At 38.9% G+C, this 24,664-nt stretch overlaps 1 protein-coding gene and 1 long non-coding RNA gene across 10 annotated transcripts; one reads left to right on the top strand and one right to left on the bottom strand.

Annotated features, from left to right (window-relative positions):
* Positions 1-551: 551 nt before the first annotated feature.
* LOC113250611 (uncharacterized) lies at positions 552-17,514 on the bottom strand. 9 transcript variants are annotated; one of them, XR_007188429.2, is made up of 7 exons: positions 17,278-17,442; positions 11,933-13,943; positions 11,097-11,192; positions 9,082-9,235; positions 8,305-8,386; positions 2,112-2,303; positions 552-1,038 (listed from the first exon to the last, which is right to left on the bottom strand). It is a non-coding gene; the product is annotated as an uncharacterized LOC113250611 (long non-coding RNA). The 9 variants fall into 9 exon arrangements; XR_008956150.1 differs by lacking the exon at positions 11,933-13,943 and having other exon boundaries at positions 17,411-17,514; XR_008956154.1 differs by lacking the exons at positions 552-1,038; positions 2,112-2,303 and adding an exon at positions 7,764-8,038 and having other exon boundaries at positions 13,560-13,943; positions 17,397-17,485.
* KCTD18 (potassium channel tetramerization domain containing 18) lies at positions 898-19,543 on the top strand. Its single transcript, XM_026492229.4, has 6 exons — positions 898-1,057; positions 2,497-2,708; positions 4,741-4,934; positions 6,219-6,313; positions 12,052-12,154; positions 17,435-19,543. The coding sequence occupies exons 1-6, from the start codon at positions 898-900 to the stop codon at positions 17,910-17,912; spliced, it is 1,242 nt and encodes a 413-aa protein (XP_026348014.1). The 3' UTR covers positions 17,913-19,543.
* The last annotated feature ends 5,121 nt before the right edge of the window (positions 19,544-24,664 follow it).

Below are 24,664 nucleotides of genomic sequence, written 5' to 3'. Positions count from 1 at the left end.
TAGCCTGGAGAAGCCAGATGATGCAGAGGTGTTATTTGTTGCTCTTCTGCACCAGTCTGGCTACTGGTATACATAAAATTCTGATCTCAGCTGATAAATTATATATTCCTTAGTTACCTAACCTAGGAACTACAATTATCATTGTTAATAATTTCTGCTTTTGTGTCTCCTTAAATCTCCAGAGCCAATATCAATCCCTCAGTATACACCTTATGGAAAAATTTATAGGATTATAGATAATATTTATCCTTCATCGAGTACTTACTCTGAGCCAGAGACAGTTCTATATGTTTTGTCAGCTTATCTTACCTTTTTTATGTTCTATCAGTTATTCCTCTGATAGTCCTTTGAGGTAGGCACCATCCCTGGCTCCATTTTATAGATGAGGAAACAGGCAGAAGAGAAGTATTTGCCCCACCCTAGCAAGTGGTAGAGCCTCATAGCCTAATCCTTGCTACATGCTGCCCCCCTCTGCAGCCTAGACAGCTCCCTCAGACTTACTGTAGCATAAAAAGATACGTGAATATCAAAGAACATAAGCAAACCTCACCTTTGCTTTATATGTGACAGACAATGCATTATTTTAATTCTTTAAACAGTCATTTCAATAGCTATGCTTTGGTTGGTGATCATTTACCATTTACAAATACTCTGAGCCAAAGTTTTCCAGCTTCCCAGCATATCTCAAAACTTCTTTCATATTATATAAAGTCCTTTGAAATTGTCAGTGCTGAGGGATTTAAGTCACATTAAAATGTATTTTATTATCTCCTTAGTGTATTGTTGGAAATACCAGCAGTGATTGTTCTTTGTTTTCACAGAGGTAGACCAAGACCACCATTATTTTGCAGTTTCTGAAAGTGTTTGAAGGCAAAAATTCAGGTGTTGCTGGGAGCAATGGAAGGTCACAAGGCAGAAGAAAAAGTGTTAGATATTCTTCGACTGAACGTCGGTGGCTGTACTTATACAGCCAGACGGGAGTCCTTGTGCCGCTTTAAAGATTCCATGCTGGCATCCATGTTCAGTGGTCGTTTTCCTCTAAAAACAGATGAATCGGGTAAATATCTAAAGTCTGTAAGCATGATCATAAATATTCATTAAAATAGTCTGGTTTAAATTCCCTTTGGTTTTGCTAATTACAATAGAATATATTAGACCAGTATACTAATTATTGAGACCATTAGGCCTGTATGGAGACTTATTAAATACATGGAGAAATGAAATATGGGTTTCCAGAATCAGTGATGCTGTCACTACTAGTTGACAGGAAGACTAATGCATGTGAAGGCCTACCATGACCTCATCATGGGGATTGATTATTTTTGGAAAGTTGTTCCATTCATGCAACTCCATGGATAAAGGTATTGAGGCTTCTCTGTATTCCTCAGGTTAAAACATCGAGTTCTCTGGAGAAAGAGCCACCCTCCTAGTTCACAAGGCAGTCAGCGGCAGTGCAGAATTAGCGTGAAACTTGCCACCTAATCTGGCTATGTAGCCTAGTGTGGGCTGATGTGCACACGATAAAATGTCAGTCACCTAGTGGTAGAGAACTGAACATTGGTGTTCCAGAAGAAACTGTAAAGCACAAGGGTAGGGATCTGGGCTGCTCTCCCTGCTTGGGGTCCTCTGGCATTTACTGAACCCACTACCGGTTGGAGAGAAACCTCAGCAATGCCACTAAGGCATTTTGCACCTCTTTGGAGTTCTGGGGCTCAGAGAACCCAGTCTCGCTTCTGTGTCAGAAGAGAGGGAGTGAGAAGTCTTGAGCATGAGGGGCTGTTAGTAACCCTGGGTCTTGAGAGAGTGCTTTGCCAGCTGAAGGGGAGTTGAATGAATGGAAAACACCAATGGCTGCTGCCTGAGGCATGATGGCCATGTGGGCAGGAAGGTTGTTGGTGAAAAGATGGTAAGCAAGGATTGCGTTTTTTCCTGTCCCCAAATTTTAGCTTCTTAATTCCTTCTACTCTAAGCTACTCAAGGGAGAAAAGGAATTATTGAGTAACCTCACACCAACTCTGCTAAATTGTCTAAGAAAGCCTTTTGTCGTAAAGTACCAGCACAGCATTGGGAGCCCAGGGTTTATATGTTAGTAACACTACCAGTCGACTTACAGCCAAACATGACACATTAACGGGGATATCGTCATTACGGAGGAGCTCCATACGTCTTTCCTGGCTGGGCAGCGCTGAAGGGTAGGCCTACATTTCAGGAGTAGTCTGGGGTCTCTGTGGCTTTTGAAGGGCCATAGAGGGAATATGGTCATTGCATCTAAAATCCCCAAATGGAGCTCGGAATACATTTTCCTGTATGGTAGGTGAGAAAACAGAGGATCACCAAATTTGACTAAACCCATTTGAACAGTAGCTATTAACTTTCTTGTGAGAAAGAAACATTTCTAATTGTAGAGGTCTTCAGTCTGATTTTAGTTTGACATGTTGAAATTTTATCACGGTCATACGTATTTATGCAATCATGTTTGAACTGAATGTTTTCTAGGGGCTTGTGTTATTGACCGTGATGGACATCTATTTAAATACCTTTTGGATTATCTTCATGGAGAAGTTCACATCCCCACAGATGAGCGAACCCGCATTGCTCTGCAGGAAGAGGCGGATTACTTTGGCATCCCTTATCCGTACAGCTTGTCTGACCACTTGGCCAATGAAATGGAGACATATTCTTTAAGGTCAAATATAGAACTTAAAAAGGTCTTGGCATTTTCTTAAGTTTTAAAAAATATATATGTATACATATATATTCACTTTTTATACACAAAGCAATGTGTGTTATTTTGCATAGCCTGTGTTGCCACATAAACCAAACGTGGGAAAGTTTTACTTTTTCTAACTTTTGAAGACACTTTTCTTAATTACTACTAATTATTTTAAGGCCAAAATCCTATGTTCTAGGAAAGTGTATTACAGTGCCACTCAAAGGTTTATGGAGTGTTTGTTTCTCATTGAAGATTTAATATCTTTTGATGGCTTTTTTAATAGAAATATTCTGTTCTTTAGGTTCTTCGTAAATTAACAGCAATACTGTAATATATAAGGGTATAGTGGTATTATTTTATTTACTGAAATGACTTTAAAAGAATGGTCATGATAAGTAAAAGATTGTATAAAATCTCCTGCCTGATTTAGTGAGTGTAGCAGTTTATTACTAAGTTAAAACATCAGTTTGAGTAATTTACTTTGAGATCAGTAAATCTCTTTTTAAAGATGCTTCTCCTTTAAATCACATTTTAAAGAACTTTACATGACTTGAAAAGCTTCATTACCTGTTTTTGTCTTATTGGTAATTATTATATTTGCTTTTAGCACCTTTGGGGATCTAAAAAGAAAATATTTTTCCTAGATAATTAATAATAGTGAAAACTGATCTGAATTGATTTGGTTTAGACATCGCCTTAGGAGAGCAAGCCGACGGTATGGTTATTAGGAGTGTAGCATGAAGAGAAAGTTGATTCGGTTCCAGATCCCCTTCAGGAATTTGCACGGTTGTGTGGGTTCTGCCAAGGGAAGTTATTTAGAAATGAGTCGTCAGACAGTTATTTGGTGCTGTTTGCCATGTCTGCAGAATGGGGCTAAAACACCTGACTGAAAAGTTGGGGTGGGTTAAGATTCCTCTTCTGAAGTCTCAACTCTATGGTCTTTTATTTCTGTTTTATATGCAAAAAGGACACAGCATGTGCGCATTCACTATGTCAGCCAACACATATTTATCTCAAATGTCGTAGGTGTAGAGAGCACTGCTGTAGGGACTCTGTGGGACACAAAGAAATACAACACACAGATAGCAATAGTAAATGAAAATGTAAGACATATTAGGCTCCTATTTTCATTCATTTGAGTCAGTTAAATATTAAGCATCTCCTCCTTTGTGTCAGGCACTATTCCAGGCACTTGGGATACTAGACAAAGCAGACAAAAGTGCTGGTCCTCGGGGAGCTCACAGGAACACTGCTTTTTCTCCCAGGGAAGGTCCCTGCCACTCCAGTGGGTGAAGCCCTATTGCTCTGTGTCCCTAGCACTTCATCGGCTCACCTGGTAGCACTTACACTGTGTGCTGATGGCTTATCGACTGTCCGTCTTTTACGTTACCTATAACTCAAGGAGGGTTGGGACGCTGTGTCCAGGACCTTAGGTACTGCTCACCACATTAGTAGCTTCTTAATATGCAAAAGAATCAGTGAATAGGTAGATAAATGCTAAAAGAGTTCTTACAGTTTGCATTGAGTTCATATATTCATGTCTTTCAGTGGAAAAGAACAAGTTTATCTGGTTCACGATTGGACTTGGAGTTAAAAATAAACATCAGCCATGAGGCTTAGTCAGTAGAAGGTGAAAGGAAGATTGAGTCAAATGGGAAATTGGGGGGAAAATAAAGGGAAAAGAAAAAGGTCTTTTAGTCATATGAAGATTTTAAAATTAAAAATAATGTTGGTAGTGAGGTTAATGGAGGAGAAAGGGAAATACAATTTCCATGTGGAAAGGATTCTGTAGAGGAAAAGGTGTTGGGTTTGTGGGTGGTGCTTTTTGTGATTTGCCCCACCCCCACCCTAAATTCAACAAAAGCATGTTTGGTTTTTCAAGGCATAAAGACTAGGCCGAAATTTATAATCTTTTTATTTCCCTTATGACCAACTGAAATTGCAGCTTTACATGAAAGTAATAGAGCAAATTCATTCTTACTTTACTCCAGAATTAAATTCAAATTTTTTATATTTTTTTGCTCCAGGCTCTAACAGACTTCTGTGATTCATATGGTTTAGTTTGCAATAAGCCAACAGTCTGGGTTCTCCACTATCTTAACACATCTGGTGCAAGCTGTGAGAGCAGAATTATTGGTGTATATTCCACAAAAACTGATGGAACAGATGCTATTGATAAGCAGCTGGGAGGAAGAATTCACAGTAAAAGCATTTTTAAAAGGTATGTCCATATTTAAATATGAAAAGGAACAAAATAAAGTCTCGGTTCTTGTAAGAGGTGTTACTGAATGGAGTATGTGGTTGATTCGAGAACAGAAAGGATCATTAACACCAGGGCAACACACAGCGCGAGCCCTCACAGCTGTCAAGACAGGCCTGCTTCATGACATGTATGTAAGTTATAGGACGTCCGCAGTGGTCGAGCATTTTGCCTCTCAACTGGGAGTGGGCATCAGAATCCCCTGAGAGGCTTTAGAAAAAAAGGAAAGAAGGAAAAGCAAAGCCACCTGCCTGGCTGTCTCCCCTGGACCATCGTCCAGGAGCAGGAGCACTCACTGCTGACTTGGAAGTCAGCAGGCCCGCCAAGTGGCTCAGGACTGGCCTGTGCCTCAGTGTCCTGTTCTGAGAAACGATGAAGGACTTCCCTGGTTCCTCCCAGCCTTAAAATTCTATGACTCGAACATGTCAAATTCTTAAGGGTTATTCTCTTAATATTTTTTCTGTAAATTTACTTCACATTGGTCAATTCAGTTAGCAGTCCTGTTTTGTTTTGTTTTTTAATTCTCTGGGTGGTTGGATTGGGTCACATATTAGTGACTAATGAATGACCACATGAATTTGCTTATTAGGTGATGAAATACGTCGTTTTCTGAATTCTTTACAGGATGTTTATATAAGATATATGAGTGCCTGGCATAATGCTAGGAAGGTTTTAGTCAAAGGTGAATCTTTTGGGCACCTGGGTGGCGCAGTCGTTAAGCGTCTGCCTTCGGCTCAGGGCGTGATCCCGGCGTTATGGGATCGAGCCCCACATCAGGCTCCTCTCCTAGGAGCCTGCTTCTTCCTCTCCCACTCCCCCTGCTTGTGTTCCCTCTCTCGCTGGCTGTCTCTATCTCTCTTAAAAAAAAAAAAGAATCTTTTAAAATTTTCCTGAGCTTAAGTAATTTTTTTAGAAAACTTATTTTTAAAAATTTGTTGATTTGTCTGCACAGTCTATATTGTGGAATTAACAAGTACTTTGCCACGGTAAAAGGAGATCAAATGTAGGTTAGCATGAGTATAGTATATTATACTCATAACATATAATATATATTATCTATATGCTTGAGGAAGGGTCACAGAAGAGCAACTATTCAATACCAACATATTTTCCCCCTTAATTAACAAGTACTTGGTGAGTATCTATTAGTTGTGTGTGTGTGTTTGTGTGTGTGTGTGTGTGCGCATATACACACACATTCATACTTAGGTAGTATGTTTTCATCACCTTTTGCAATATTTCTAGAGAGGCGGGAAATAATGTTCAGTACATTTGGAGCTATTACTCAGTAGCTGAACTGAAGAAAATGATGGATGCCTTTGATGCCTGGGAAGGAAAAGGTATAGTACAGTTCTTTTATTTCATGGCAGAAGGTAGACTTTTCCTTAATAAAACAAAGTAAGCTCAAATGCTGCATTTCTTTTTTTTTTTGAGAAAGTACTTCTATGTATAGGTCAAGTATTTCTTTGTGTATTTGTCACCTCATAGTATCATTGATTGATACTTAAAAATTTTTAGACCTCTTGGGGCGCCTGGGTGGTTCAGTCGGTTAAGCGTCCGACTCTTGGTTTCAGCTCAGGTCCCGATCTCAGGGTCATGAGGTCAAGCCCCTCATCGGGCTCCATGCTTAGTACAGAGTCTGCTTGGGACACTCTTTCCCTTTCCCTCTGCCCCTTCCCCCTGCTCTCTTCTCTCTCTCTCTCTAAAATAAATAAATAAATCTTTAAAAAAAAATCTTTACTCTGAGTTGCTAGATATTACTAATAGTTTATAATTCAGTAACCTAAAAAACAGTTTATAATTTCAGCATCTGTTAGTTATGCTTATATAGTTCAATTAAACAGCAGTTTATTTAGCACCTACTATGTACCTAGTATTGTTCCTAGGAAGTATACCTTTAAATTAAGCATACAGTGTACCATCAACAGAAAAAAGGAGGGGCGTCTGGCTGGCTCCGACAACGGAGTGTGCAACTCCTGATCTCAGGGTTGTGAGTTTGAGCCCCGTGTTAGGTGTAGAGATTACTTAAAAGTAAAATCTTAAAAAAAAAAAAGGGGGGCAAATTAAAAAAAGAAAAAATGAAAATAATGCCACAGAAGGGGGCGCCTGGGTGGCACAGCAGTTAAGCGTCTGCCTTCGGCTCAGGACGTGATCCCGGCGTTATGGGATCGAGCCCCACATCAGGCTCCTCTGCTGGGAGCCTGCTTCTTCCTCTCCCACTCCCCCTGCTTGTGTTCCCTCTCTCGCTGGCTGTCTCTATCTCTGTCGAATAAATAAATAAAATCTTTAAAAAAAAAAATAATGCCACAGAAGATGTCTGAAGAATGCTTAGGAAACAATCATCTTTAAATGCACACTTTGGAATTTGACCATTTTTACCAACTGTTCATATCATTTGATAATAATAATAATGCTGTTTAGTATCCAGTATGATAAGTAGTTTATATTCAGTACCTCTTAGTCTTAAAACAATTCTGGATGCTGTTTGCACCTCTTAGGTGCAAACCCTATAAGAAGTCCTAAAGTTGGGTCCACAGATAAATAAGACACATCTAATTGGTCCTGAAATGATCTTGAAAGCTGGTAGAGACAGACATTGCAAGTCACATAAGATTGAATAAAAGGAGAGGAGGAGGCTTTTAAAAACTCTCCCATCACCTGTTTCTCCTTCAGGCGGGGTGCTACTACCAACCCTTCTTCCTTTTCCTGACTTTGTCCCCCTCACTTTTCCTCCTTTTTTTTTAATTTTTTCTAAATCATACCCCTCAAGCAGAAAAAAGTGCTGTTCTCTTTAAGGTTTTTATTTTAGATTTAATTGACTTTGAGACGCTCAGGCTTAAGTTGAGGAACAAACCCCCTGGTGTTGTGTGTCTCCTGTTGTGCCTCTGGACTGGCAGACTGCCCAGGAGGCTCCGGGAGGGTCCTGGCTGGGCTTCTTTCTCCACTGACTCAGGAAGCTGAAGGGGAGAGCTGGCATCACTGACTTACAGAGCGTAAGACTGATTTTAACTTTTTCGAGAGCATGTAATGAAGTATCATTGGTATTTAACACCCTTCTGGAAGGCCTGTGGAAAGCCATCAGAGAGGAAACAGAAGTAAGAGAAAGAATTATTGGAAGGAAGAAGACAGTTACTATTTGGGGACAGTATGTCTTTTTAGAAAACCCAAAGGAATCAACTAAAGGTATTTTAAATGATGAGTTTAGTAAACCAAACTAGCTGGACAGAATATAAGTAAACAAAGACCAGCTTACTTACTATAGATTAGTTAGAAATTATAGGGGAAAACCCCATTCACAATAGCAATAAACAACAAAATAAGTAGGACTGACCTATCAAGAAATACTTTGGTGATGTCTTTTGTGAAGAAAACTGCTAAAATATATTTATCCCTCCATCAATTCATCCATCCATCTATAAAAAAGGAAGACAGATTACGGTGAGACATACCATTTTCTTGAAAGGGAAATCTATTCAGATAGATTTTATAATATTCATTACAAAGATGTCAGTTCTTCTCAGATTAAGTTATAGGTTTGACACAATTCCTATCAAAATATCATTAGAACTCTTTGGGAATCTTGAGGAAATGATTTTAAAATTCTTTGAAAGCATAAGCCAATGAAATAGGAACATTTTGGGAAGTAGAAGTCATTAGAGGAATGAGTCTTAACTGTGCGATAGTAAAAATACTATATAGGGATTTGTAATAATAAGAACCATTATGTTTCTGGTACAAGAATAGATTCAGAGATCAGAAGTAAATCCCGATGAAGTTACAAGAATAAAAATACTATGTGATAAGGAGTATTAAATATCAATGTAAAAAGATAGATGATTTAATAAGTAATTGAGAAATATATTTGGGAGAAAACAGAACTTTAGCCTCATGTCATTTATCAAAATAACCCCAGGTGAATTTAATGGATGAAAAATGAAGCTAGAATAAACTATAATGAAACTTAAGCAAATAAGTGATTTCTTAATAGGAAAATAAATCATAAAGACAAAGATGAATAAATTTGATTACATAATATTTAATATATTAACTTTAAAACAACAAAGTCTAAATAAAAGTAAAAGGCTAATAAAAACCTAGATAGGGGCACCTGGGTGGCTCAGTTGTTAAGCATCTGCCTTCGGCTCAGGGCGTGATCCCAGCGTTCTGGGATCGAGCCCCACATCAGGCTCCTCCGCTGGGAGCCTGCTTCTTCCTCTCCCACTCCCCCTGCTTGTGTTCCCTCTCTCGCTGGCTGTCTCTCTCTGTGTCAAATAAATAAATAAAATCTTTAAAAAAAAAAAAAAACCTAGATAAAAATGTTACATTACCTGGACAAAGAATATCCTTAAAATAGAGAGGATTTATTTAAGTTGATTAGAAAATCAGTTCAACCCCTATTGTAAATAAATGTGCAAGGTTCATGACCACAAAATTTCCAGGAAAGGAGATAAACCAAGAGGTTCAAACTCATTATTTATCAATGAAATACATATTAAATAAGAATTATTTTTTATACAAGATTAGTAAATATCTCTCATGAATTCTTGGCAGGAGTACAAATTAATATTACTTTATTGGGAAATAATTTATCATTACATATCAATAACATCAAAATTGTTCATATTCTTTGACCCGACAGTTCTACTTCTAGGTATCTACCCTAAGGTTATAATTAAATCAGACAAAGGCTTATGAACAGAGTGTTCAATTAAGCATTATTCATAACAGAAAAAATAAAAAAAATATAAATGACTGTAATAGAGGACTGAATACATATTGGTACATCTATGGGATATAGTTGAGCAATAGCTATTAAAATTATTTTGAATAATTTTTTACATAGATGAATGCCCAAGATAAAATAAGCTGTCATGAAAGATCAAAAGCAGGAAACAAAATTAAATATAAAGTGTTATGTGCCTACCATATGAATAAGGAAAAAGACTGGAATCAGATTCATCAGAGTGTAATGAACCATAATTCCTAGTTTTAGGATTAGAAATGATCTTGATTTTTTTGTATATACTTTTCTATATTATGCAAATTTTGTACAATGAAAGTGAATTACTTTATAGGCAGAAAAAAAAAAGTTTTTAAAATAAATTGTGGTGTATCCATATAATGGAATACTACTCAGCAATAAAAAGAAATGATCATTAATGTGTGTATCATGCTAAAGAAGCCGTACACAAAAGACTGAATACTGTATGATTCCATTTATATGCCACCCCCAAAAAGGCAAAACTAGGGAATGGAGGGGAAGGCACTGACTGCAAAGGGGTACAAGGGAACTTCTGGGGTGATAAAAATGTTCTATGTCTTGACTGTGGCTATGATTACATGGCTGTGTACAATAGTCAAAACTCATTGAACTGAGTACTTTAAAAGGGTGAATTTTATTTTATGTAAATTATATCTCAATAAACCTGACTTAAAAAAAAGTCTTAATGGATGAGATTTGGGAATGTTTTTATAGTATAAGTAGGTTTGGGAGCATGATCAAGCAGTTCCAGGAAATTACTGTCTTAAAATGAGGTCCATAGGCTTCTGTGAGTATTGGATATATTTATTATATATAATAATTTATATGCCCAACTTGCTAAGTTAATATTTATTACTAAGTCTTTAATGATTAAAAGACAAGACACCAGGGGTACCTGGGTGGTACAGTCAGTTGAGCATTGGACTCTTGGTTTTTGGCTGAGGTTGGGGTTGTGGGATTGAGCCCCGTGTTGGGCTCTGCACTTGGCATGGAGTCTGCTTGAGATTCTCTTTCTGCCCTCTCCCTCTGCCCCTCCTGCTCATGCTCTCTCTCCCTCTCTCATAAACGAATCTTTAAAAAAACAAACAAACAAAAAAACAAAACACCATATCCATTCCTGGGACTTCAAAGTTACTTTTTAAAAATGTCAGTCAATTTTTATTCAGCATCATTTCTTAAGCCTTTTAAAATGCATCTATATATAATTTTTTGTGATTCTTTTTTAAAAAATTGAGGTGAAATTCATGTAACATAAAATCAATGTATACACTTCAGTGGCATTTACTGTTAACAATGTTGTATAACCACCATCTCTATCTAGTTGCAAAACATTTTCCTCACCCCAAAAGGAAAGCCAGTACCTGTAAGCAGTTACTCGCGGGTCTCTTCTGTTTTCAGCCTCTGGCAACCACCAATCTGTTTTCTGTCTCAATGCATTTGCCTGTTCTGGATATTTCCTGTAATTGAAATCGTACAATACATGACCTTTTGTCTTTTTTCACTCAGCATAATGTTTTTGAGGTGCATAAAAATACATTTCCAACTTTCATTCAGAAACTTAACTAGATTTAAAAATTAAAATGCGTTTGACCACAACCTTGGCCTAAACCATTAACTCAAGATTATTTTGCTTGAAAAGGTGCTTATAGGGTAGTGATAGCTCATCTTTATGCAGTGGTTGCCTCTTACAGAGTGGTTCACAAAATATACCTGATTTGAAGATTACTGCCACCCAATGAGGTAGATAGGGCGGGAGTTAGAACCCTCACTGTCCAATCCTTACATGACTGTCAACACTATGATTTATAAAATAAAGGCACCTAATGTCTCTTTAGTGTTCAAGTGCCAGGCCATACTAAGCATGTTGCATTTATTTACTCATTTAATCATCACAACCAGCCTATGAAGTATGTACCATTATCATCATTTCACAGATGAGAAAATTTAGGCACAGAAAAGTTAAGTAACTTTCCCAATATCGCATGATCAATGAGTGATAGACGTGGCATTCAGACTCAGGCAGGCTTGGCTCCAGAGCTTGTGCCTTTAACAGCTCATCTGCCCAGGACCCATATGAAGACCTGCTGATGATCAGGGGTGGAGCTGGGTCTGGTAGCCAGCAATTGCTAGACCTGGGTTATGAGCTGGGCCACCATTGCCTTGGCTCTTCTCGGGAACACTTCCTGTGTACACCTACCTTCTTCAGATGCAAGGCATGAATTTCAAACTCCTTCTGCCTAGTCTTACACAAAACAGTGCTGCTGAACCTTTTGTAGTGGACAGTGGCTCTCTTCATAATGCCTTTTTATCTTCCAGGTGTTAGCTACTGGCGGGTGCCTCATGAGCTGATAGAATGTTGGACTCTGGAAGAGCGGCCCTTACTTGGAAGCCTCCGTCACATGGCCCCAATTCGAAAGAGGTTATCTGGCTCTGTTGATATTGTTTTTTGTTTTTTTTAATGTGACATGTATTTTACTGCCTTTATTGGGGTCTAGTGGAAGATGTGGACAGAAAAAACAAGCAGGAATGGTTTTATGGAGATTCTCCTCTGTGTTGTCATTCCTCTGGTTTATTAAGCATTATTTTTGATTCATGGATAAGATAATAATGATGAGTTAGAAGCAGCTGCAAGGTCCCAAAGACTCATTTGATTCACTTGAGAAAATTTAGTTATGTTCAGTAGTTTTAGGGTTGAATATATTATATTTGCATTCTCTACTACATGTCAGTGTTCAGATCACCATGCCATTATGATCCTATTTCCAGGATCAAAGTTCATGATGATGTATTTTTTTGCCTCTGAAAACACATCAGTGCTGATGAGAGGGAGAAGACTTGGGGGATTACAGTTACACTTCCTGTTCAGGAGATGATCTTCGTGAAGTGAAACTGATGCAAGCAGTAGAAGGAGCAGGCAGGGTTTCAACAGTGGTTGTTTGACAGTTTTAAGGTCATTTCAAATAATATTCTCTGTGACTTTTCCTTCATTTTGTTAATGTGGTATATCACATTGACTGGCTTACAGATGTGGAACCATCCTTGCATCCCTGGAATAAATCCTGCTTGATCATGGTGTATGATCCTTTAATGTATTGTTGAAAATGGTCTGCTAATATTTTGTTGAGTATTATTGCATTTATATTCACCAGGGATGTTGGCCTGTAATTTTCTTTTCTTGTGGTATTCTTGTCTGGTTTTGGTATCAGGGTTATCCTGGCCTCATAAAAAGAATTTGGAAGAGCTCCCTCATCTTCTGTTGTTTGGAAAAGTTTGAGAAGGATTGGTATTAAATCTCCTTCAAATGTTTGGTAGAATTTACCAGTAAAACCATCTGGTCCTGGACTTTTGTTTGTTGGGAGGTTGTTTTTGTTTTGTTTAAAGTAAGCTCTAGGCCCTACATGGGTCTTGAACTCATGACGCCAAGATCAGGAGTCCCATGCTCCACTGACTGAGCCAGCCAGGTGCCCTGGGAGCTTTTTGATTACTGATTCAATCTCCTTATTAGTAATCGGTCTGTTCAGATTGTGAATTTCATCATTAGTCAGTCTTGGTAGGTTGTATGTTTCTAGGAATTTTTAAAAAGTTATTTTTAAATTTATTTCCTTTTTTAAAAAAACACTGAAGTATAGTTGACATACAATGTTATATTAGTTTCAGGGGTACAACATAGTGAATCAACAATTCTATACATTATGCATTGCTCACCATGCTAAGTGTAGTTACCATCTGTCACCATACAATGTTATATAATATTATTGACTATATTCCCTATGCTGTACTTTTCATTCCCATGACTTATTTATTTTATAACTAGAAGTCGGTACCTCTTAATCCCTTAGGAATTTATCCATCTCTTCTAGGCTGTCCAATTTGTTGGTGTGTAATTATTTGTAGTAAGCTCTTATACTCCTTTGTATCTTCATGGTATCAGTTGTAACATCTCTTCATTTCTGATTTTATTTATGAGTCCTTTCTCTTTTTTCTTGGTGAGTCCAGCTAAAGATTGGTCAATTTTGTTTATCTTTTTAAAGAACCAGCTCTTAGTTTCATTGATCTTTTCTATTGTCTTTAGAGTCTCTACTTCATTTACTTCTGCTCTAATCTTTATTTCCTTTCTTCTAATGATGTGTAGTTGTCACTCAGCTGTTCTTTAGGATTTTATTTTTTAAGAGGAAATTGTTCCACATGTAGATGTAGACTCAGTGTATCTGTAGGAGGAGGTAAATTCAAGATTTTCCTACATCACCATCATGAACTGAAAGAAATCTATCATACGGTTTTGATATATAAAAAATCATACGATTATCTCAATAGATACAGAAAAAGCATCTGACAAAATTCAACAACAGTTTATGACAAAAATTCTCAACAAAGTGGGAATAGAGGGACTACACTTCAACATAATAAAGTCCATATATGACAAGTCCACAGCTAGCAACATACTCAATTTGAAAAGCTGATAGGTTTTCCTTTAAGGTCAGGAACAAGACAAGGATGCCCACTCTCACCACTTTTATTCAACATAGTACTGGAAGTCCTAGCCAGAGCATTTAGGCAAGAAAAAGAAATAAAGGGCATCCAAATTAGAAAGGAAGAAGTAAAACTGGCACTATTTGCAGTTGGCATGATATTACACATAGAAAACCTTAAAACTCCATCAAAACTGTTAGAGCTAACAAATTCAGTAAATTTCAGGATACAAAATTAATAACTGAAAATGTTTGTTTTTGTACACTAATGATGATCAGAAAGATAAATTAAGAAAATCCCATTTGCAATTGTACCAAAAAGAATAAAATATCTAGGAATAAATTTAACCAAGGAGGTGAAAGACCTGTATATTGAAAACAATAAGACGTGAACGAAATTGAAGAAAACATAAATAAATGGAAAGATATTCTGTCCTCCTGGATTGGAAGAATATCGTAAAAAGCAATCCACCAAGCTACCAAAGCAATCTACAGATTCAGTGCAATCCCTATCAAAATTCCAATGGCATTTTTTTATGGAACTAGGACAAACGATCCTCACATTTGTATGGAACCATAAAAGATCCTGAATAGCCAAAGCAATCCTGAGAAAGAAGATTTGACAAAGCTGGAAACCTCATGGTCCCTGATTTCAAACTAGCAGAGTCCCCCCGTTATCCACAGGAGATATGTTCCAAGACCCCCAGTGGATGCCTGAAACCATGGATAGTATTGAACTGTGTATGTACTATGTTTTTTCCTATACATACATACCGTGACAAAGTTTAGTTTATTAATTAGGCATAGTAAGAGAGTAATAGCAGTAACTAATAAAATAGAATAATTATAACAATATACTGTAATAAAGGTTAACTGAATGTGGTCTCTCTCTTAAAATATCTTATTGTACTATACTCACCCTTCTTGTGATGATGTGAGACGATAAAATGCCTATATCATGAGATGAAGTGAAGTGAATGACATAGACATAGCGTTAGGCTAAAAGTCATAGCATGAATGACATTGTGACATAGCGTTAGGCTACTACTGACATTCTGAGGACAGTCAGAAGGAGGATCATCTGCTTTCAGACCATTGTTGACCGTGGGTAATTTAAACTGCATAAAGTGAAACTGTGGATAAGGGCAGACTATTGTATATTACAAAACTATAATAATTAAAACAGTATGGTATTGGCATAAAACCAGACACATAGATCAGAGGAACAGAACAGAAAGCCCAGAAATAAACCCATACATATAATCATCTAGTTTACAATAAAAGGAGCCAAAAATATATAATGGGGAAAGGACGGTCTCTTTAATACATGGTGTTGGGAAAACTGGATATCCACATGCAAAAGAAAAACTGGATCCCTGGATCCCTATCTTGCACCATACACAAAAATTAATTCAAAGTGGATTAAAGACTTGAAAATAAGATCTGAAGTCATAAAGCTGGAAGAAAACAGAGGTGTAAGTTCCTTGACATAGGCCTTAGCAATGTTTTTTTTGTATCTGACACCAAAAGCAAAAGCAACAAAGGCAAAAATAAACAAGTGCACCTATATCAAACTAAAAACTTCTGCACAGCAAAGGAAACCATCAAAATGAAAAGACTATCTGCTGAATGGGAGAAAATATTTGCAAATCATGTATCTGATAAGGAACTAATATCTGAAATATATAAGGAACTCATACCAAAAAATGATTAAAAAATGAGCAGAAATATCTGAATAGACATTTTTCCGAAGAAGACATACAGATGGCCAACAGGTACATGAAAAGATGCTCAACGTCAGTAATCATTAGGGAAATGCAAATCAAAACCACAATGAGCTATCACCTCAGATCTGTTAGGATGGCTATTATCAAAAAGACAGGACATAACAAATGTTGGCAAGGATGTGGAGAGGGTGCACTTATGGTGGGAATGTAAACTGGTGCAGCCACTATGGAAAACAGCATGGAGGTTCTTCAAAAAATTAAAGGTAGAACTACCATATGATCCAGCAATTTCACTTCCGGGTATTTATCCAAAGAAAATGCAGAGTAACTTGAAAAGATATATGCACCCCGATGGTCATTGCAATATTATTTACAATATGGAAAAACTCAAGTGTCAATTGATGGGTGAATGGATAAAGAAGATGTGGTATATATATATGTGTATACACACACACACACACACACACACATATACAATGGAATATTATTCAGCCATAAAAAAGAATGCAATCTTGCCATTTGTGACAACATGGATGAACCTTGAGGGCATTAAGTGAAATAAGTCAAAGACAGACAAATACCATGTGATCTAACACAGGGAGCCAAAAAAAAAAAAAAAAAAAAATCCCAGCTGATGAATACAAAGAACTGATTGGTGTTTGCCAGAGGCAGGGATAGGGTGGGGGAGGGAAGAAATGGGTAAACTAGGGTGGGTTTTTTGTTTGTTTAAATAGAATGTTTTAAAAATTAAAACACTGCTTTGCCTTTAGACTTTTTATAATGAATGGCAAACTTAATTCAAGAATCTTTGAGGGTTTGTCCAGTACCTCTCAAATTCAAAAAGCATCCAACTATACCTTGGGCTTGACCATTCTAGCAGCTCCTAAAATGCGTTTGGCAGAATGCTAATTTTACTGGGTGCCAAATGTAGCGTTACAGAATTATTGGGAAATATGGATCCAGCAAAGTTAAACAGGTGTCTTTACTTTAAACCTCAGAACCTTTGTTAATACAGAGTATAAAGTTTGAGGAGGAGAGTGCAATATGCAATAGCATTTCTCAAAGAGTTTATTGGGCTGAAACAGTAAATTTACTCAGTAACTCTTAAAAAACTGTTGTTCTGGGAAAACAGAACAACTTGGGATCATCCTGGTTATCCTCTGGATCACGTGAGGACTCTTAGGAACCAAGTGATGTATAATTCTAGTGTAACATACCCAATTTTAATTTGTCGTTCATATTAACATTATGGTGATCTTATTTTATTTTTTAACATTATGGTGATTTTAAGAGTTTGTATTCAAGCAGAAGCAACCTTATGTAAACTTGGTGATTTACTTATTGACCTTGGTGGGAGAGGAGCTGAGGTAAGATGATCCCTCTGAATCTCCTGACTCAAATTCTTGATGAAAACGATTTGCCCCTGAAGATACAACTTTGGAGACGTTTTCATGGGTCACCCAACCTGTAAATGCTGACCGTGACATGCTTCTGTATTCACAGGCGACTGATGGCGTTCAACGAAGAGGAAGACGAAGGTGTGAACTGTAAGACTGGTCCCAAGCCGGTCAGATTCCTGGGCCCTTCCACCAGCACCCAAATTAAAGTCAAGAACTCGGCGTCGGTCAGGGTGTCCCCGGCCGGCACCCTGCAGTCTGCGGGCGGAAAGGCAGCGCTGCGCTCTGCGCCGCCCAAGGCTCCGTCCCCGGCGGGCACTGCGCTGCCGGGGCAGCCCCAGGCTCCTCGTGGGGCCGGGAGCGCTGAAAACGGAGCCGCGCACCCACCTCCCGCCAAGGTCCTGCTCTCCGACAAGAAGGCCACCCCGCCCCGAGTCATAAAACTGAAGCGGACTCCCCTGTGCGCCGCCGGGCCGTGCCCGCCTGCCGGCGCCGGAGCCAGGCCCGCGGGGCCCCCGGTGCCGGCCCCGGAAGCCCCCGGCGCGCACGCGCGGACTGAAAACGGGCGGGGCCAGGCTGATTGACGGAAGCGTGGGCGCCGGACCTCCCGCTCGCCTCCCGCAGCGCCCGACCCGTGCGCGGCACACCAGTGGCGCTGTTTCTTGGTGCAGTAGGGTTGGGAACTTGGGTTTCTCTTTAGGATCATTACGGGAAAAATGAATTGTGTCACGTGGGAATGGAAGAGGGAGACTTTAAGTGGTTGGGCCTATCTTTACTTTTCCCAATTTTGAAATGGTTGTCTACTGACAGTTTGAATTTCAGGTTTTTAATTTTTTTTTTTTTTTGATGGTTCATTGGTGTGAAGGCAACAAAACATACAGTAAAATCATCACTAGAGAAGTCCACCTTGTTGCTGAATAATTATAGACTAGGCACTCTTGTAATGTTACTCATTGCTGCCCAGGGCTGAATGGGGTTCCATATTCCCGTCCGGTGAAATAGGGTGACATTAGTGCTTCCCTGTGCTGTGTCACAGCCAAGAGATTTGAGAGAAAATGCAGACCCAGGTGAACTCCCTGCAGGTTTCTTTCTGTCTCAGAGGTCTTCGTGAAAAGAAATGAGGAGGAGGAAAAAAAAGTAATTTAAGATCATACTTTGACTCAATTGAACTATTTTCTTTTCCTAGATTGTTTTTTTCTTACTCTTTTGCTAGCAGATTTATTTATACATCACAAGAAGATGTCTTGGATGAGAACTATATAACATGTCTTCGGAATGAATTGTTATAATATTTTAATTTGGATAGTGAAGTTCTGAAAGTACTTTGAAAAAGAAGTTAAAGGTTAACTTTTAACTAAAGTTACTACTTGTTTCTCAGGAATGACCACTGAGGAGTCATTCTGACTATACAATATGATTTTTATGCATAAAATTCCCACTTAACTTGAACTTAATATTTTTAAACAGAATATTTTGATTAATCCTCTATTTTTTCACAACTCTTCAGTTGTATGTGTTTACTCTTACATGTTAAGTTTTATAATTGGATCCCATATTTCTACCTTCAGTAAGCAGTATGCCTTCAGTGTATTAAACGTTAAGTTCATAAAGCAGGGTACTTTTCATTCAGTGCTTATCATTGTACTTGCATTACTTTGAAAGAGTAGAGTAAACATACTCAAAACATTACTTCTTACAAAATAAAGTAAAAATTTTCCATGAAAAGTAACATTTTCCATGACTGTGCTTATTTTTAAGCCTTAGAGCCCTTTGAGGTTGTTTGTTTATGTAGTTTATCTATCATAAAATTCCTTTCTTGTCTAGGTAATATATGAAATAATTAAACCAATTTTGGATAGCTAACCAGATACCAGCAGCCTTTTAACATAGGTGTTTTATTTGGCTAGGAAGAAAGTGAATATTCAACCGATGGTTCATGAATGACATTTCCCTGTAGAATATAAAAGTAGTCACCTTGAAAAATAGTATTATAAAGAATCCAAGCATTCTGAAAATCAAAGATCACAGTGAATTTTAAGAACTTCCATTTCAGACATTACTAGTATTGCTTGATCTAGGACATTTTGAATTGCTGATTCACGTAAGAATATTTTACACCAATGGTACCAATAAACTTGCTTGATGCAGGGTTGCCACGAAATCTTCAATCTGTAAAAAATGCAGTATTTATGAAGCACAATAAAGCAAAGTGCAATTAAACGAGGCGTGCCTGTACTCGCGGGTGATTCTGTGAACAGCCTGCTCTTCTTTGCTGCTAACAGTTTAAAGGAAGTCTACTGAGCACATCTAGTCTTTATGAGCAGAGAGTTTTGGGAATAGCCACCAGGCTGCGGTGCAGCTGAGGTGGCAAAGAACAAGTGGCCCCTTTTGGGTATCAGGAGTCCGAGTCAAATTCAGAATGCTCAAGTAACTTGAACTTTACTTTAGTTGGAGTGGTTCCCTGGGGATTAGGTACTTTTGCATGAAAACACATTTCTCAAGATTCTGCAGACACAAAGGAATAACTCATCATAACCCACTGTTCTTCCTGGGAGATGAAAAACAAGAAAAGGGAAAGTATGCTTTATAAATAATGGTTCAGTGTCATTACTTTGGGATGAAGGTTTGCGCAGTTGTTGGGTCAGAGGACACAACACATTTTCAATGGTGAGTGTAGGATATTTAGTTACTGCTCATATCAAAAAAGGATATTTGACTATGATGCCGTTACAGGTAATCCTGGTTGAAAACTGGTTTGCCCTTGATGAGGACACGAAATACTCGTGAGGTTCAGTGGGGTGGAGTCCGGAGCCGATGGCCAAGAAAGAATTCTTGAGGCGTCTTTGGTGCAAAATTAGTGGTTTATTAAAGCACGGGGATAGGACCCGTGGGCAGAAAGAGCTGCTGCACCGGGGTTGTGAGGGGTGGCTGATTATATACCATGGGGTTGGGGAGGTAAGGAAAAAGGGAGGTTGAGAAAATACTTTCATACGTTCAAGAAGATTCACAAGATACCCGAGGCCTTGCCATTGTCAAGTTAAGGTTGTTTTTCCCTCTAGCAAGGCATTAACATTAAGATGGTTGGAACTTCCTGGAGCCTGCAGATTATAAGGACATTTAATTGTATCTACATTCCCTTCCGGAAGCTAGGTTATTGATAGAAATGCTTCGTTCTTGTAAACTGCTAAAGACATTTGTAAAACTGAAGGAGACTTAAGTCTTGCAGGATTGTGGTATCTATAGGTTAACTATTTCTTTGTCCTTTAGGGCAGCCAGGAGTGCCTGAGGAATGTCACATACATCCCGTGGGGTGGGGTGGGGGGCTTTCAGGGTGTCAGTTTCTGCTTTGTCCTCAACTTGCCTTCTGTTCCCTCATCACCCTGATTAAAACTGGTTCCGATTAAAACTGGTTAGTTATATCATGGAGAGCCTCAGGCTGACAATTTATATTTCATATTTGTAAATAGTAAGTTTTCAGTTCACTATTGCCTTATACTACAGTTTTATAAAGTATTTTCATATATTCTATTTTATTGTGTTCATTTTGCTTGTTAGTTTCAGAACAACAACATAATGAAGCTCGTCTTTCCCAGTTCTTTCAAGATCAAGAAAAAAATGAGCTTGAACAAAATAAAGGCTGTACAGAAATGATAGCCCCCCATCTCAAACCCAGTTTTAGGCCCTTAATCTGATATCCACAGAACGACAAAACATCACCGACCAAAGGAAATTGTAGAGGAAGTAGACTAAAAATGTGAATTTGTTTAATATTAAAAGTTTTTGAGCAGGAAAGTATTAAAGTATTGAATTACATGTCTGTTTCCTACTCGGGAGGGGACTCCGTTGCTTCTCTTTGTGCAATGGTAGCCCTTCAGTAAATTTCTGAACAGTTAAGGCAAAGGCCTTCTCTCCCCCCGCAATTATTTTTAAAAACGTGTCTGGTAGCAATCTTCAGGAACTGTGGAAACTGATTCCCGACCTTGCAGAGTATATCCCGTCAGAACAAAAGAGGTTGTAGTGGAAGTTCCTTAGTAGGGTGATTATTGCTAATGACCAAAATTACAGTCGGTAATGACCATAACAGTTATAGGGCTTGTCAAATTGTTTAAAGTAATCCAGAGCCGCAGATCATGAGATCTCGGGGAGGTGGATGCCAGTACTGCCTGACTTCTGAGAAAGGGAAAAGCAGTCTGGCTTCTCTCCTACTGCTTTATTGCTTCTGCTAGAATTGCTGATGCAATTTCTTTTTCATTCACAGACTTAATCCTATTCAAGTGCTAACATTGAAAAAATTGTTGACTCACTTCCCAGTCTGTGGTTAAATATAGTATAATTATCCAGCTATTCCTTGATTTTTAAAGAAGGAATTAACATACAAGCATATTTGACTTTACGTAAGAAATTGTTCATAGAATATTTTTTATTTAAACAGCATTTCGAATGTGCACAAAGACTTGTGGTAGTAAAACGTTCTGTAAAGGGGAGGATGCTAACATTTGTATGAATATGAGGCTGCCTTCAAAAGGACTGCCTTCTACCTGCATTTCCTTTGGATGGTTTTAATCTATATTAGGTAGGAGGTTGGTTGGATACGAAGAGGAAAGTATGAATTTGGTAAAATGAAGGGAAAGAACTTCTACTATAGCAAAAGGAAAGTATTTTCAAATTTTTTACATATGTGTATTCCTAAATTAACTAGGAACTTTCTAACAATGGAAAATACTGTCATTTTCTCATATGCGGAAACTCCCTTGGAAACTGTCAACAAGTTGCTGATTCCTCCCTGATGAGTGGATGAGTGATTCTTTGTTGAGGACTGCAGTTAGGATGCAGGATTTCAAGCATGTAGTACAGCCAAAAAAGCCAAAAAAGGAATCACGAATAGCTAACAGGAAAAAAAATTGGTTTCCAGCTGTTTTCAGAATTTCCTACTCATGGAATCTGGTTGGTGGCGCAGCCTCAAAAGGGCCATTTTCACTTACAGTCCTGTCAGCCTCATGAGATACACATGGCTTACACATTGTTACAGAAAAGCTAATTTTTCTTTGTTCACATGTGTTGCCTCAGACAGCCCATAGTTGTTTCATATTTGCTAGCTAGACGGTTCCTGAGGTAGGCTGTAGCTAAGACAAATCGAATTTTATAGTAACAGTCAGCGTTCAGCCCGACTTGTTTATTTAACAACTTCTCATTCTATGCTGCTGCTTCTCATAGTTCTCATTTCCGTCCTTTACCCTAACGTCTTCATTATCTTAGTAAAATTCTGCCCAGCTACAGGAATGAACTGGGGGCCTGGAGCTTAGAAGAGAAACTTGTTTTAAGCTGAGAGCATGTTACTGAAAGAAAAGGATTGTGTATTTGCTAAAGTTGGGAAAAGGCAAATATTGCTTCCATCTGCTCAGATTTCTTCAAACTTTGGACATTCTGCTTCAATAGCAGCTCTTTCAAGAGCTCATCCCCTAACTTCTTGGTTTGGAAGATGTGGAAATTCAACTTTTATGGAGATGACAGGAACAGACCAAGGACCTCAGAAGTAGTACATTTAGACTTCAGCTGCAGGTCACACAGTCTGGATTTTACTGGTAAGCTAGGCTGAACCAGTCAAGAACCCAGTATGGCTGGGGGAGCAAGACAGCATGTGCCTTTCTCCAAATCCCTTGTACCGTTCAGGTGAGGACTTTTCAACATCCACAGTATTGACAGTTTGAATAATTCTTTATTGTGGGTTAACTGTGCTGTGTACCATGGGACGCTGAGCAGAGTGCCTGGCCAGTGAACCTGGCCCCAGTTATAATCTGAATGTCTCCAGACTTTTCCAAGTGTCTCCTATGGGTGGGGGTGGGGGTGGGCACACAGTTGATTACCCCCAGTTGAGAACCATTGCTTTTGTTGGGTGACTTAACCTGAGCAAAATAATTCTTCTCCGAATTGGGGGCCATGGGTATGTGAGGAAACATCCCTACTATCAACCACAGGCAGGAATGGAACCTTGGGGATTAAAGGAGAGGATGATACCAAAGGAAGGGTGTCTCAGGCCTGCCAATTAAAAAACATACCCTATTAGCCTCCACTTACATTTTGGATTTTGGTATTGTAGTGGCCAAGGGCAGGCTGCCCCAAGATGGTCTGCTTGGTCATCAAGATTATTTTGAGTTGAAAGCAATCAAAACCCAGCAGATTCAGGAAAAGCTCTTTTTTTTCCTTCTCAATGGCCTAAACAGAATGTAGAGGACCTGCTCCAAGAAGAGAGAAATCACCGTAGAGAACTGTAATAACCAGATACCCTAGACAGGGAGGAACCTAGCAAGGTCTCTGGACAAAGTACTCTCTGTCCCATTGTTCCTGAGTGGCTCAGCAAACATTTGTTTACAAAACATTTACTTTTTTTCATCTTTCTGTGAATTGCATTCCTTTCCTTTGAAGTTCCAGGACGCTGCTTGCTTCTCCCTTAGTTCAGGATGACATATATACCTCATTTTGCCTGACTGTCTGGGGAATTTCATGTCTGTGTGGATTCTCCATATGTATGAATTTGAGATTTATTTTCACCCGTTTGTCTGCCTCATGTCAGTTTGTTTCTTAGTCCAGCTAGAAGGACTTTGAAAGGCAGGGGAAATTCTTTCTCCCTGACAGAATAATATTTTTGTTTGCTGTTCTGACCAAGAAACTACCTAATAAAAATGAAGATGTACTCCCCTAAGCTCTTTAGATATTGACTTATTTAGTACCCCACTCTATGATGTAGGTATAGTATTATTGTCTCCATTTTACAGCTGGGGACACTGAGGCCCAGAGGGTTTGGTAAGCTGCCTAGCAGCTAGTAGGAGGCAAAGGCAGGAATCACATCTGGTCGTCTTCCTGGAGTACAGGTCCTCAAGCACTATGGGACCTTGCCACTCCATTTGCAAGGATGAGCTGGACAGGGCTGCTGCGTTCTCCTCAGTTTTCTGCACTCTGCATCGTCTTCTGCATGCTGCCTGGCTATTATTTATTTATCAAATTCTCTGATAGTGCTTTCCACGAGTATGCCAATTATCAACTCTTCGCCTCTTGGTTCTGTTGGAGTGAGCTGCCCTCTGCCCCTACAGTTCCAAATCCACTCCTTATTGCCCTGCTTGTGATCCAGGAGCTTGTAAGCACTTCTTTTTAGCTCCCTGGCTTTGTCACTGGGGGACACTGCTGGGGGACGGGGCTTTCTGCTGGTTCAGTGCGCATCCCTGTGTTCTTGCTCCTGCAGTGCTTAGTTGGGGTGTGGGAATCCCAGACGCCGTCACCCCCAGTAAGTTTTGGCGGCAGCTTCCAGTCCTGTGGGTACCTCTGCTGGCTCCCCAGATAA

Source organism: Ursus arctos, unplaced genomic scaffold (assembly GCF_023065955.2).
Source record: "Ursus arctos isolate Adak ecotype North America unplaced genomic scaffold, UrsArc2.0 scaffold_1, whole genome shotgun sequence".
NCBI classification, from domain to species: Eukaryota; Metazoa; Chordata; class Mammalia; order Carnivora; family Ursidae; genus Ursus; species Ursus arctos.
Note: the sequence above shows the minus strand (reverse complement) of the source record. Positions and strands in the feature narration are given on the sequence as shown.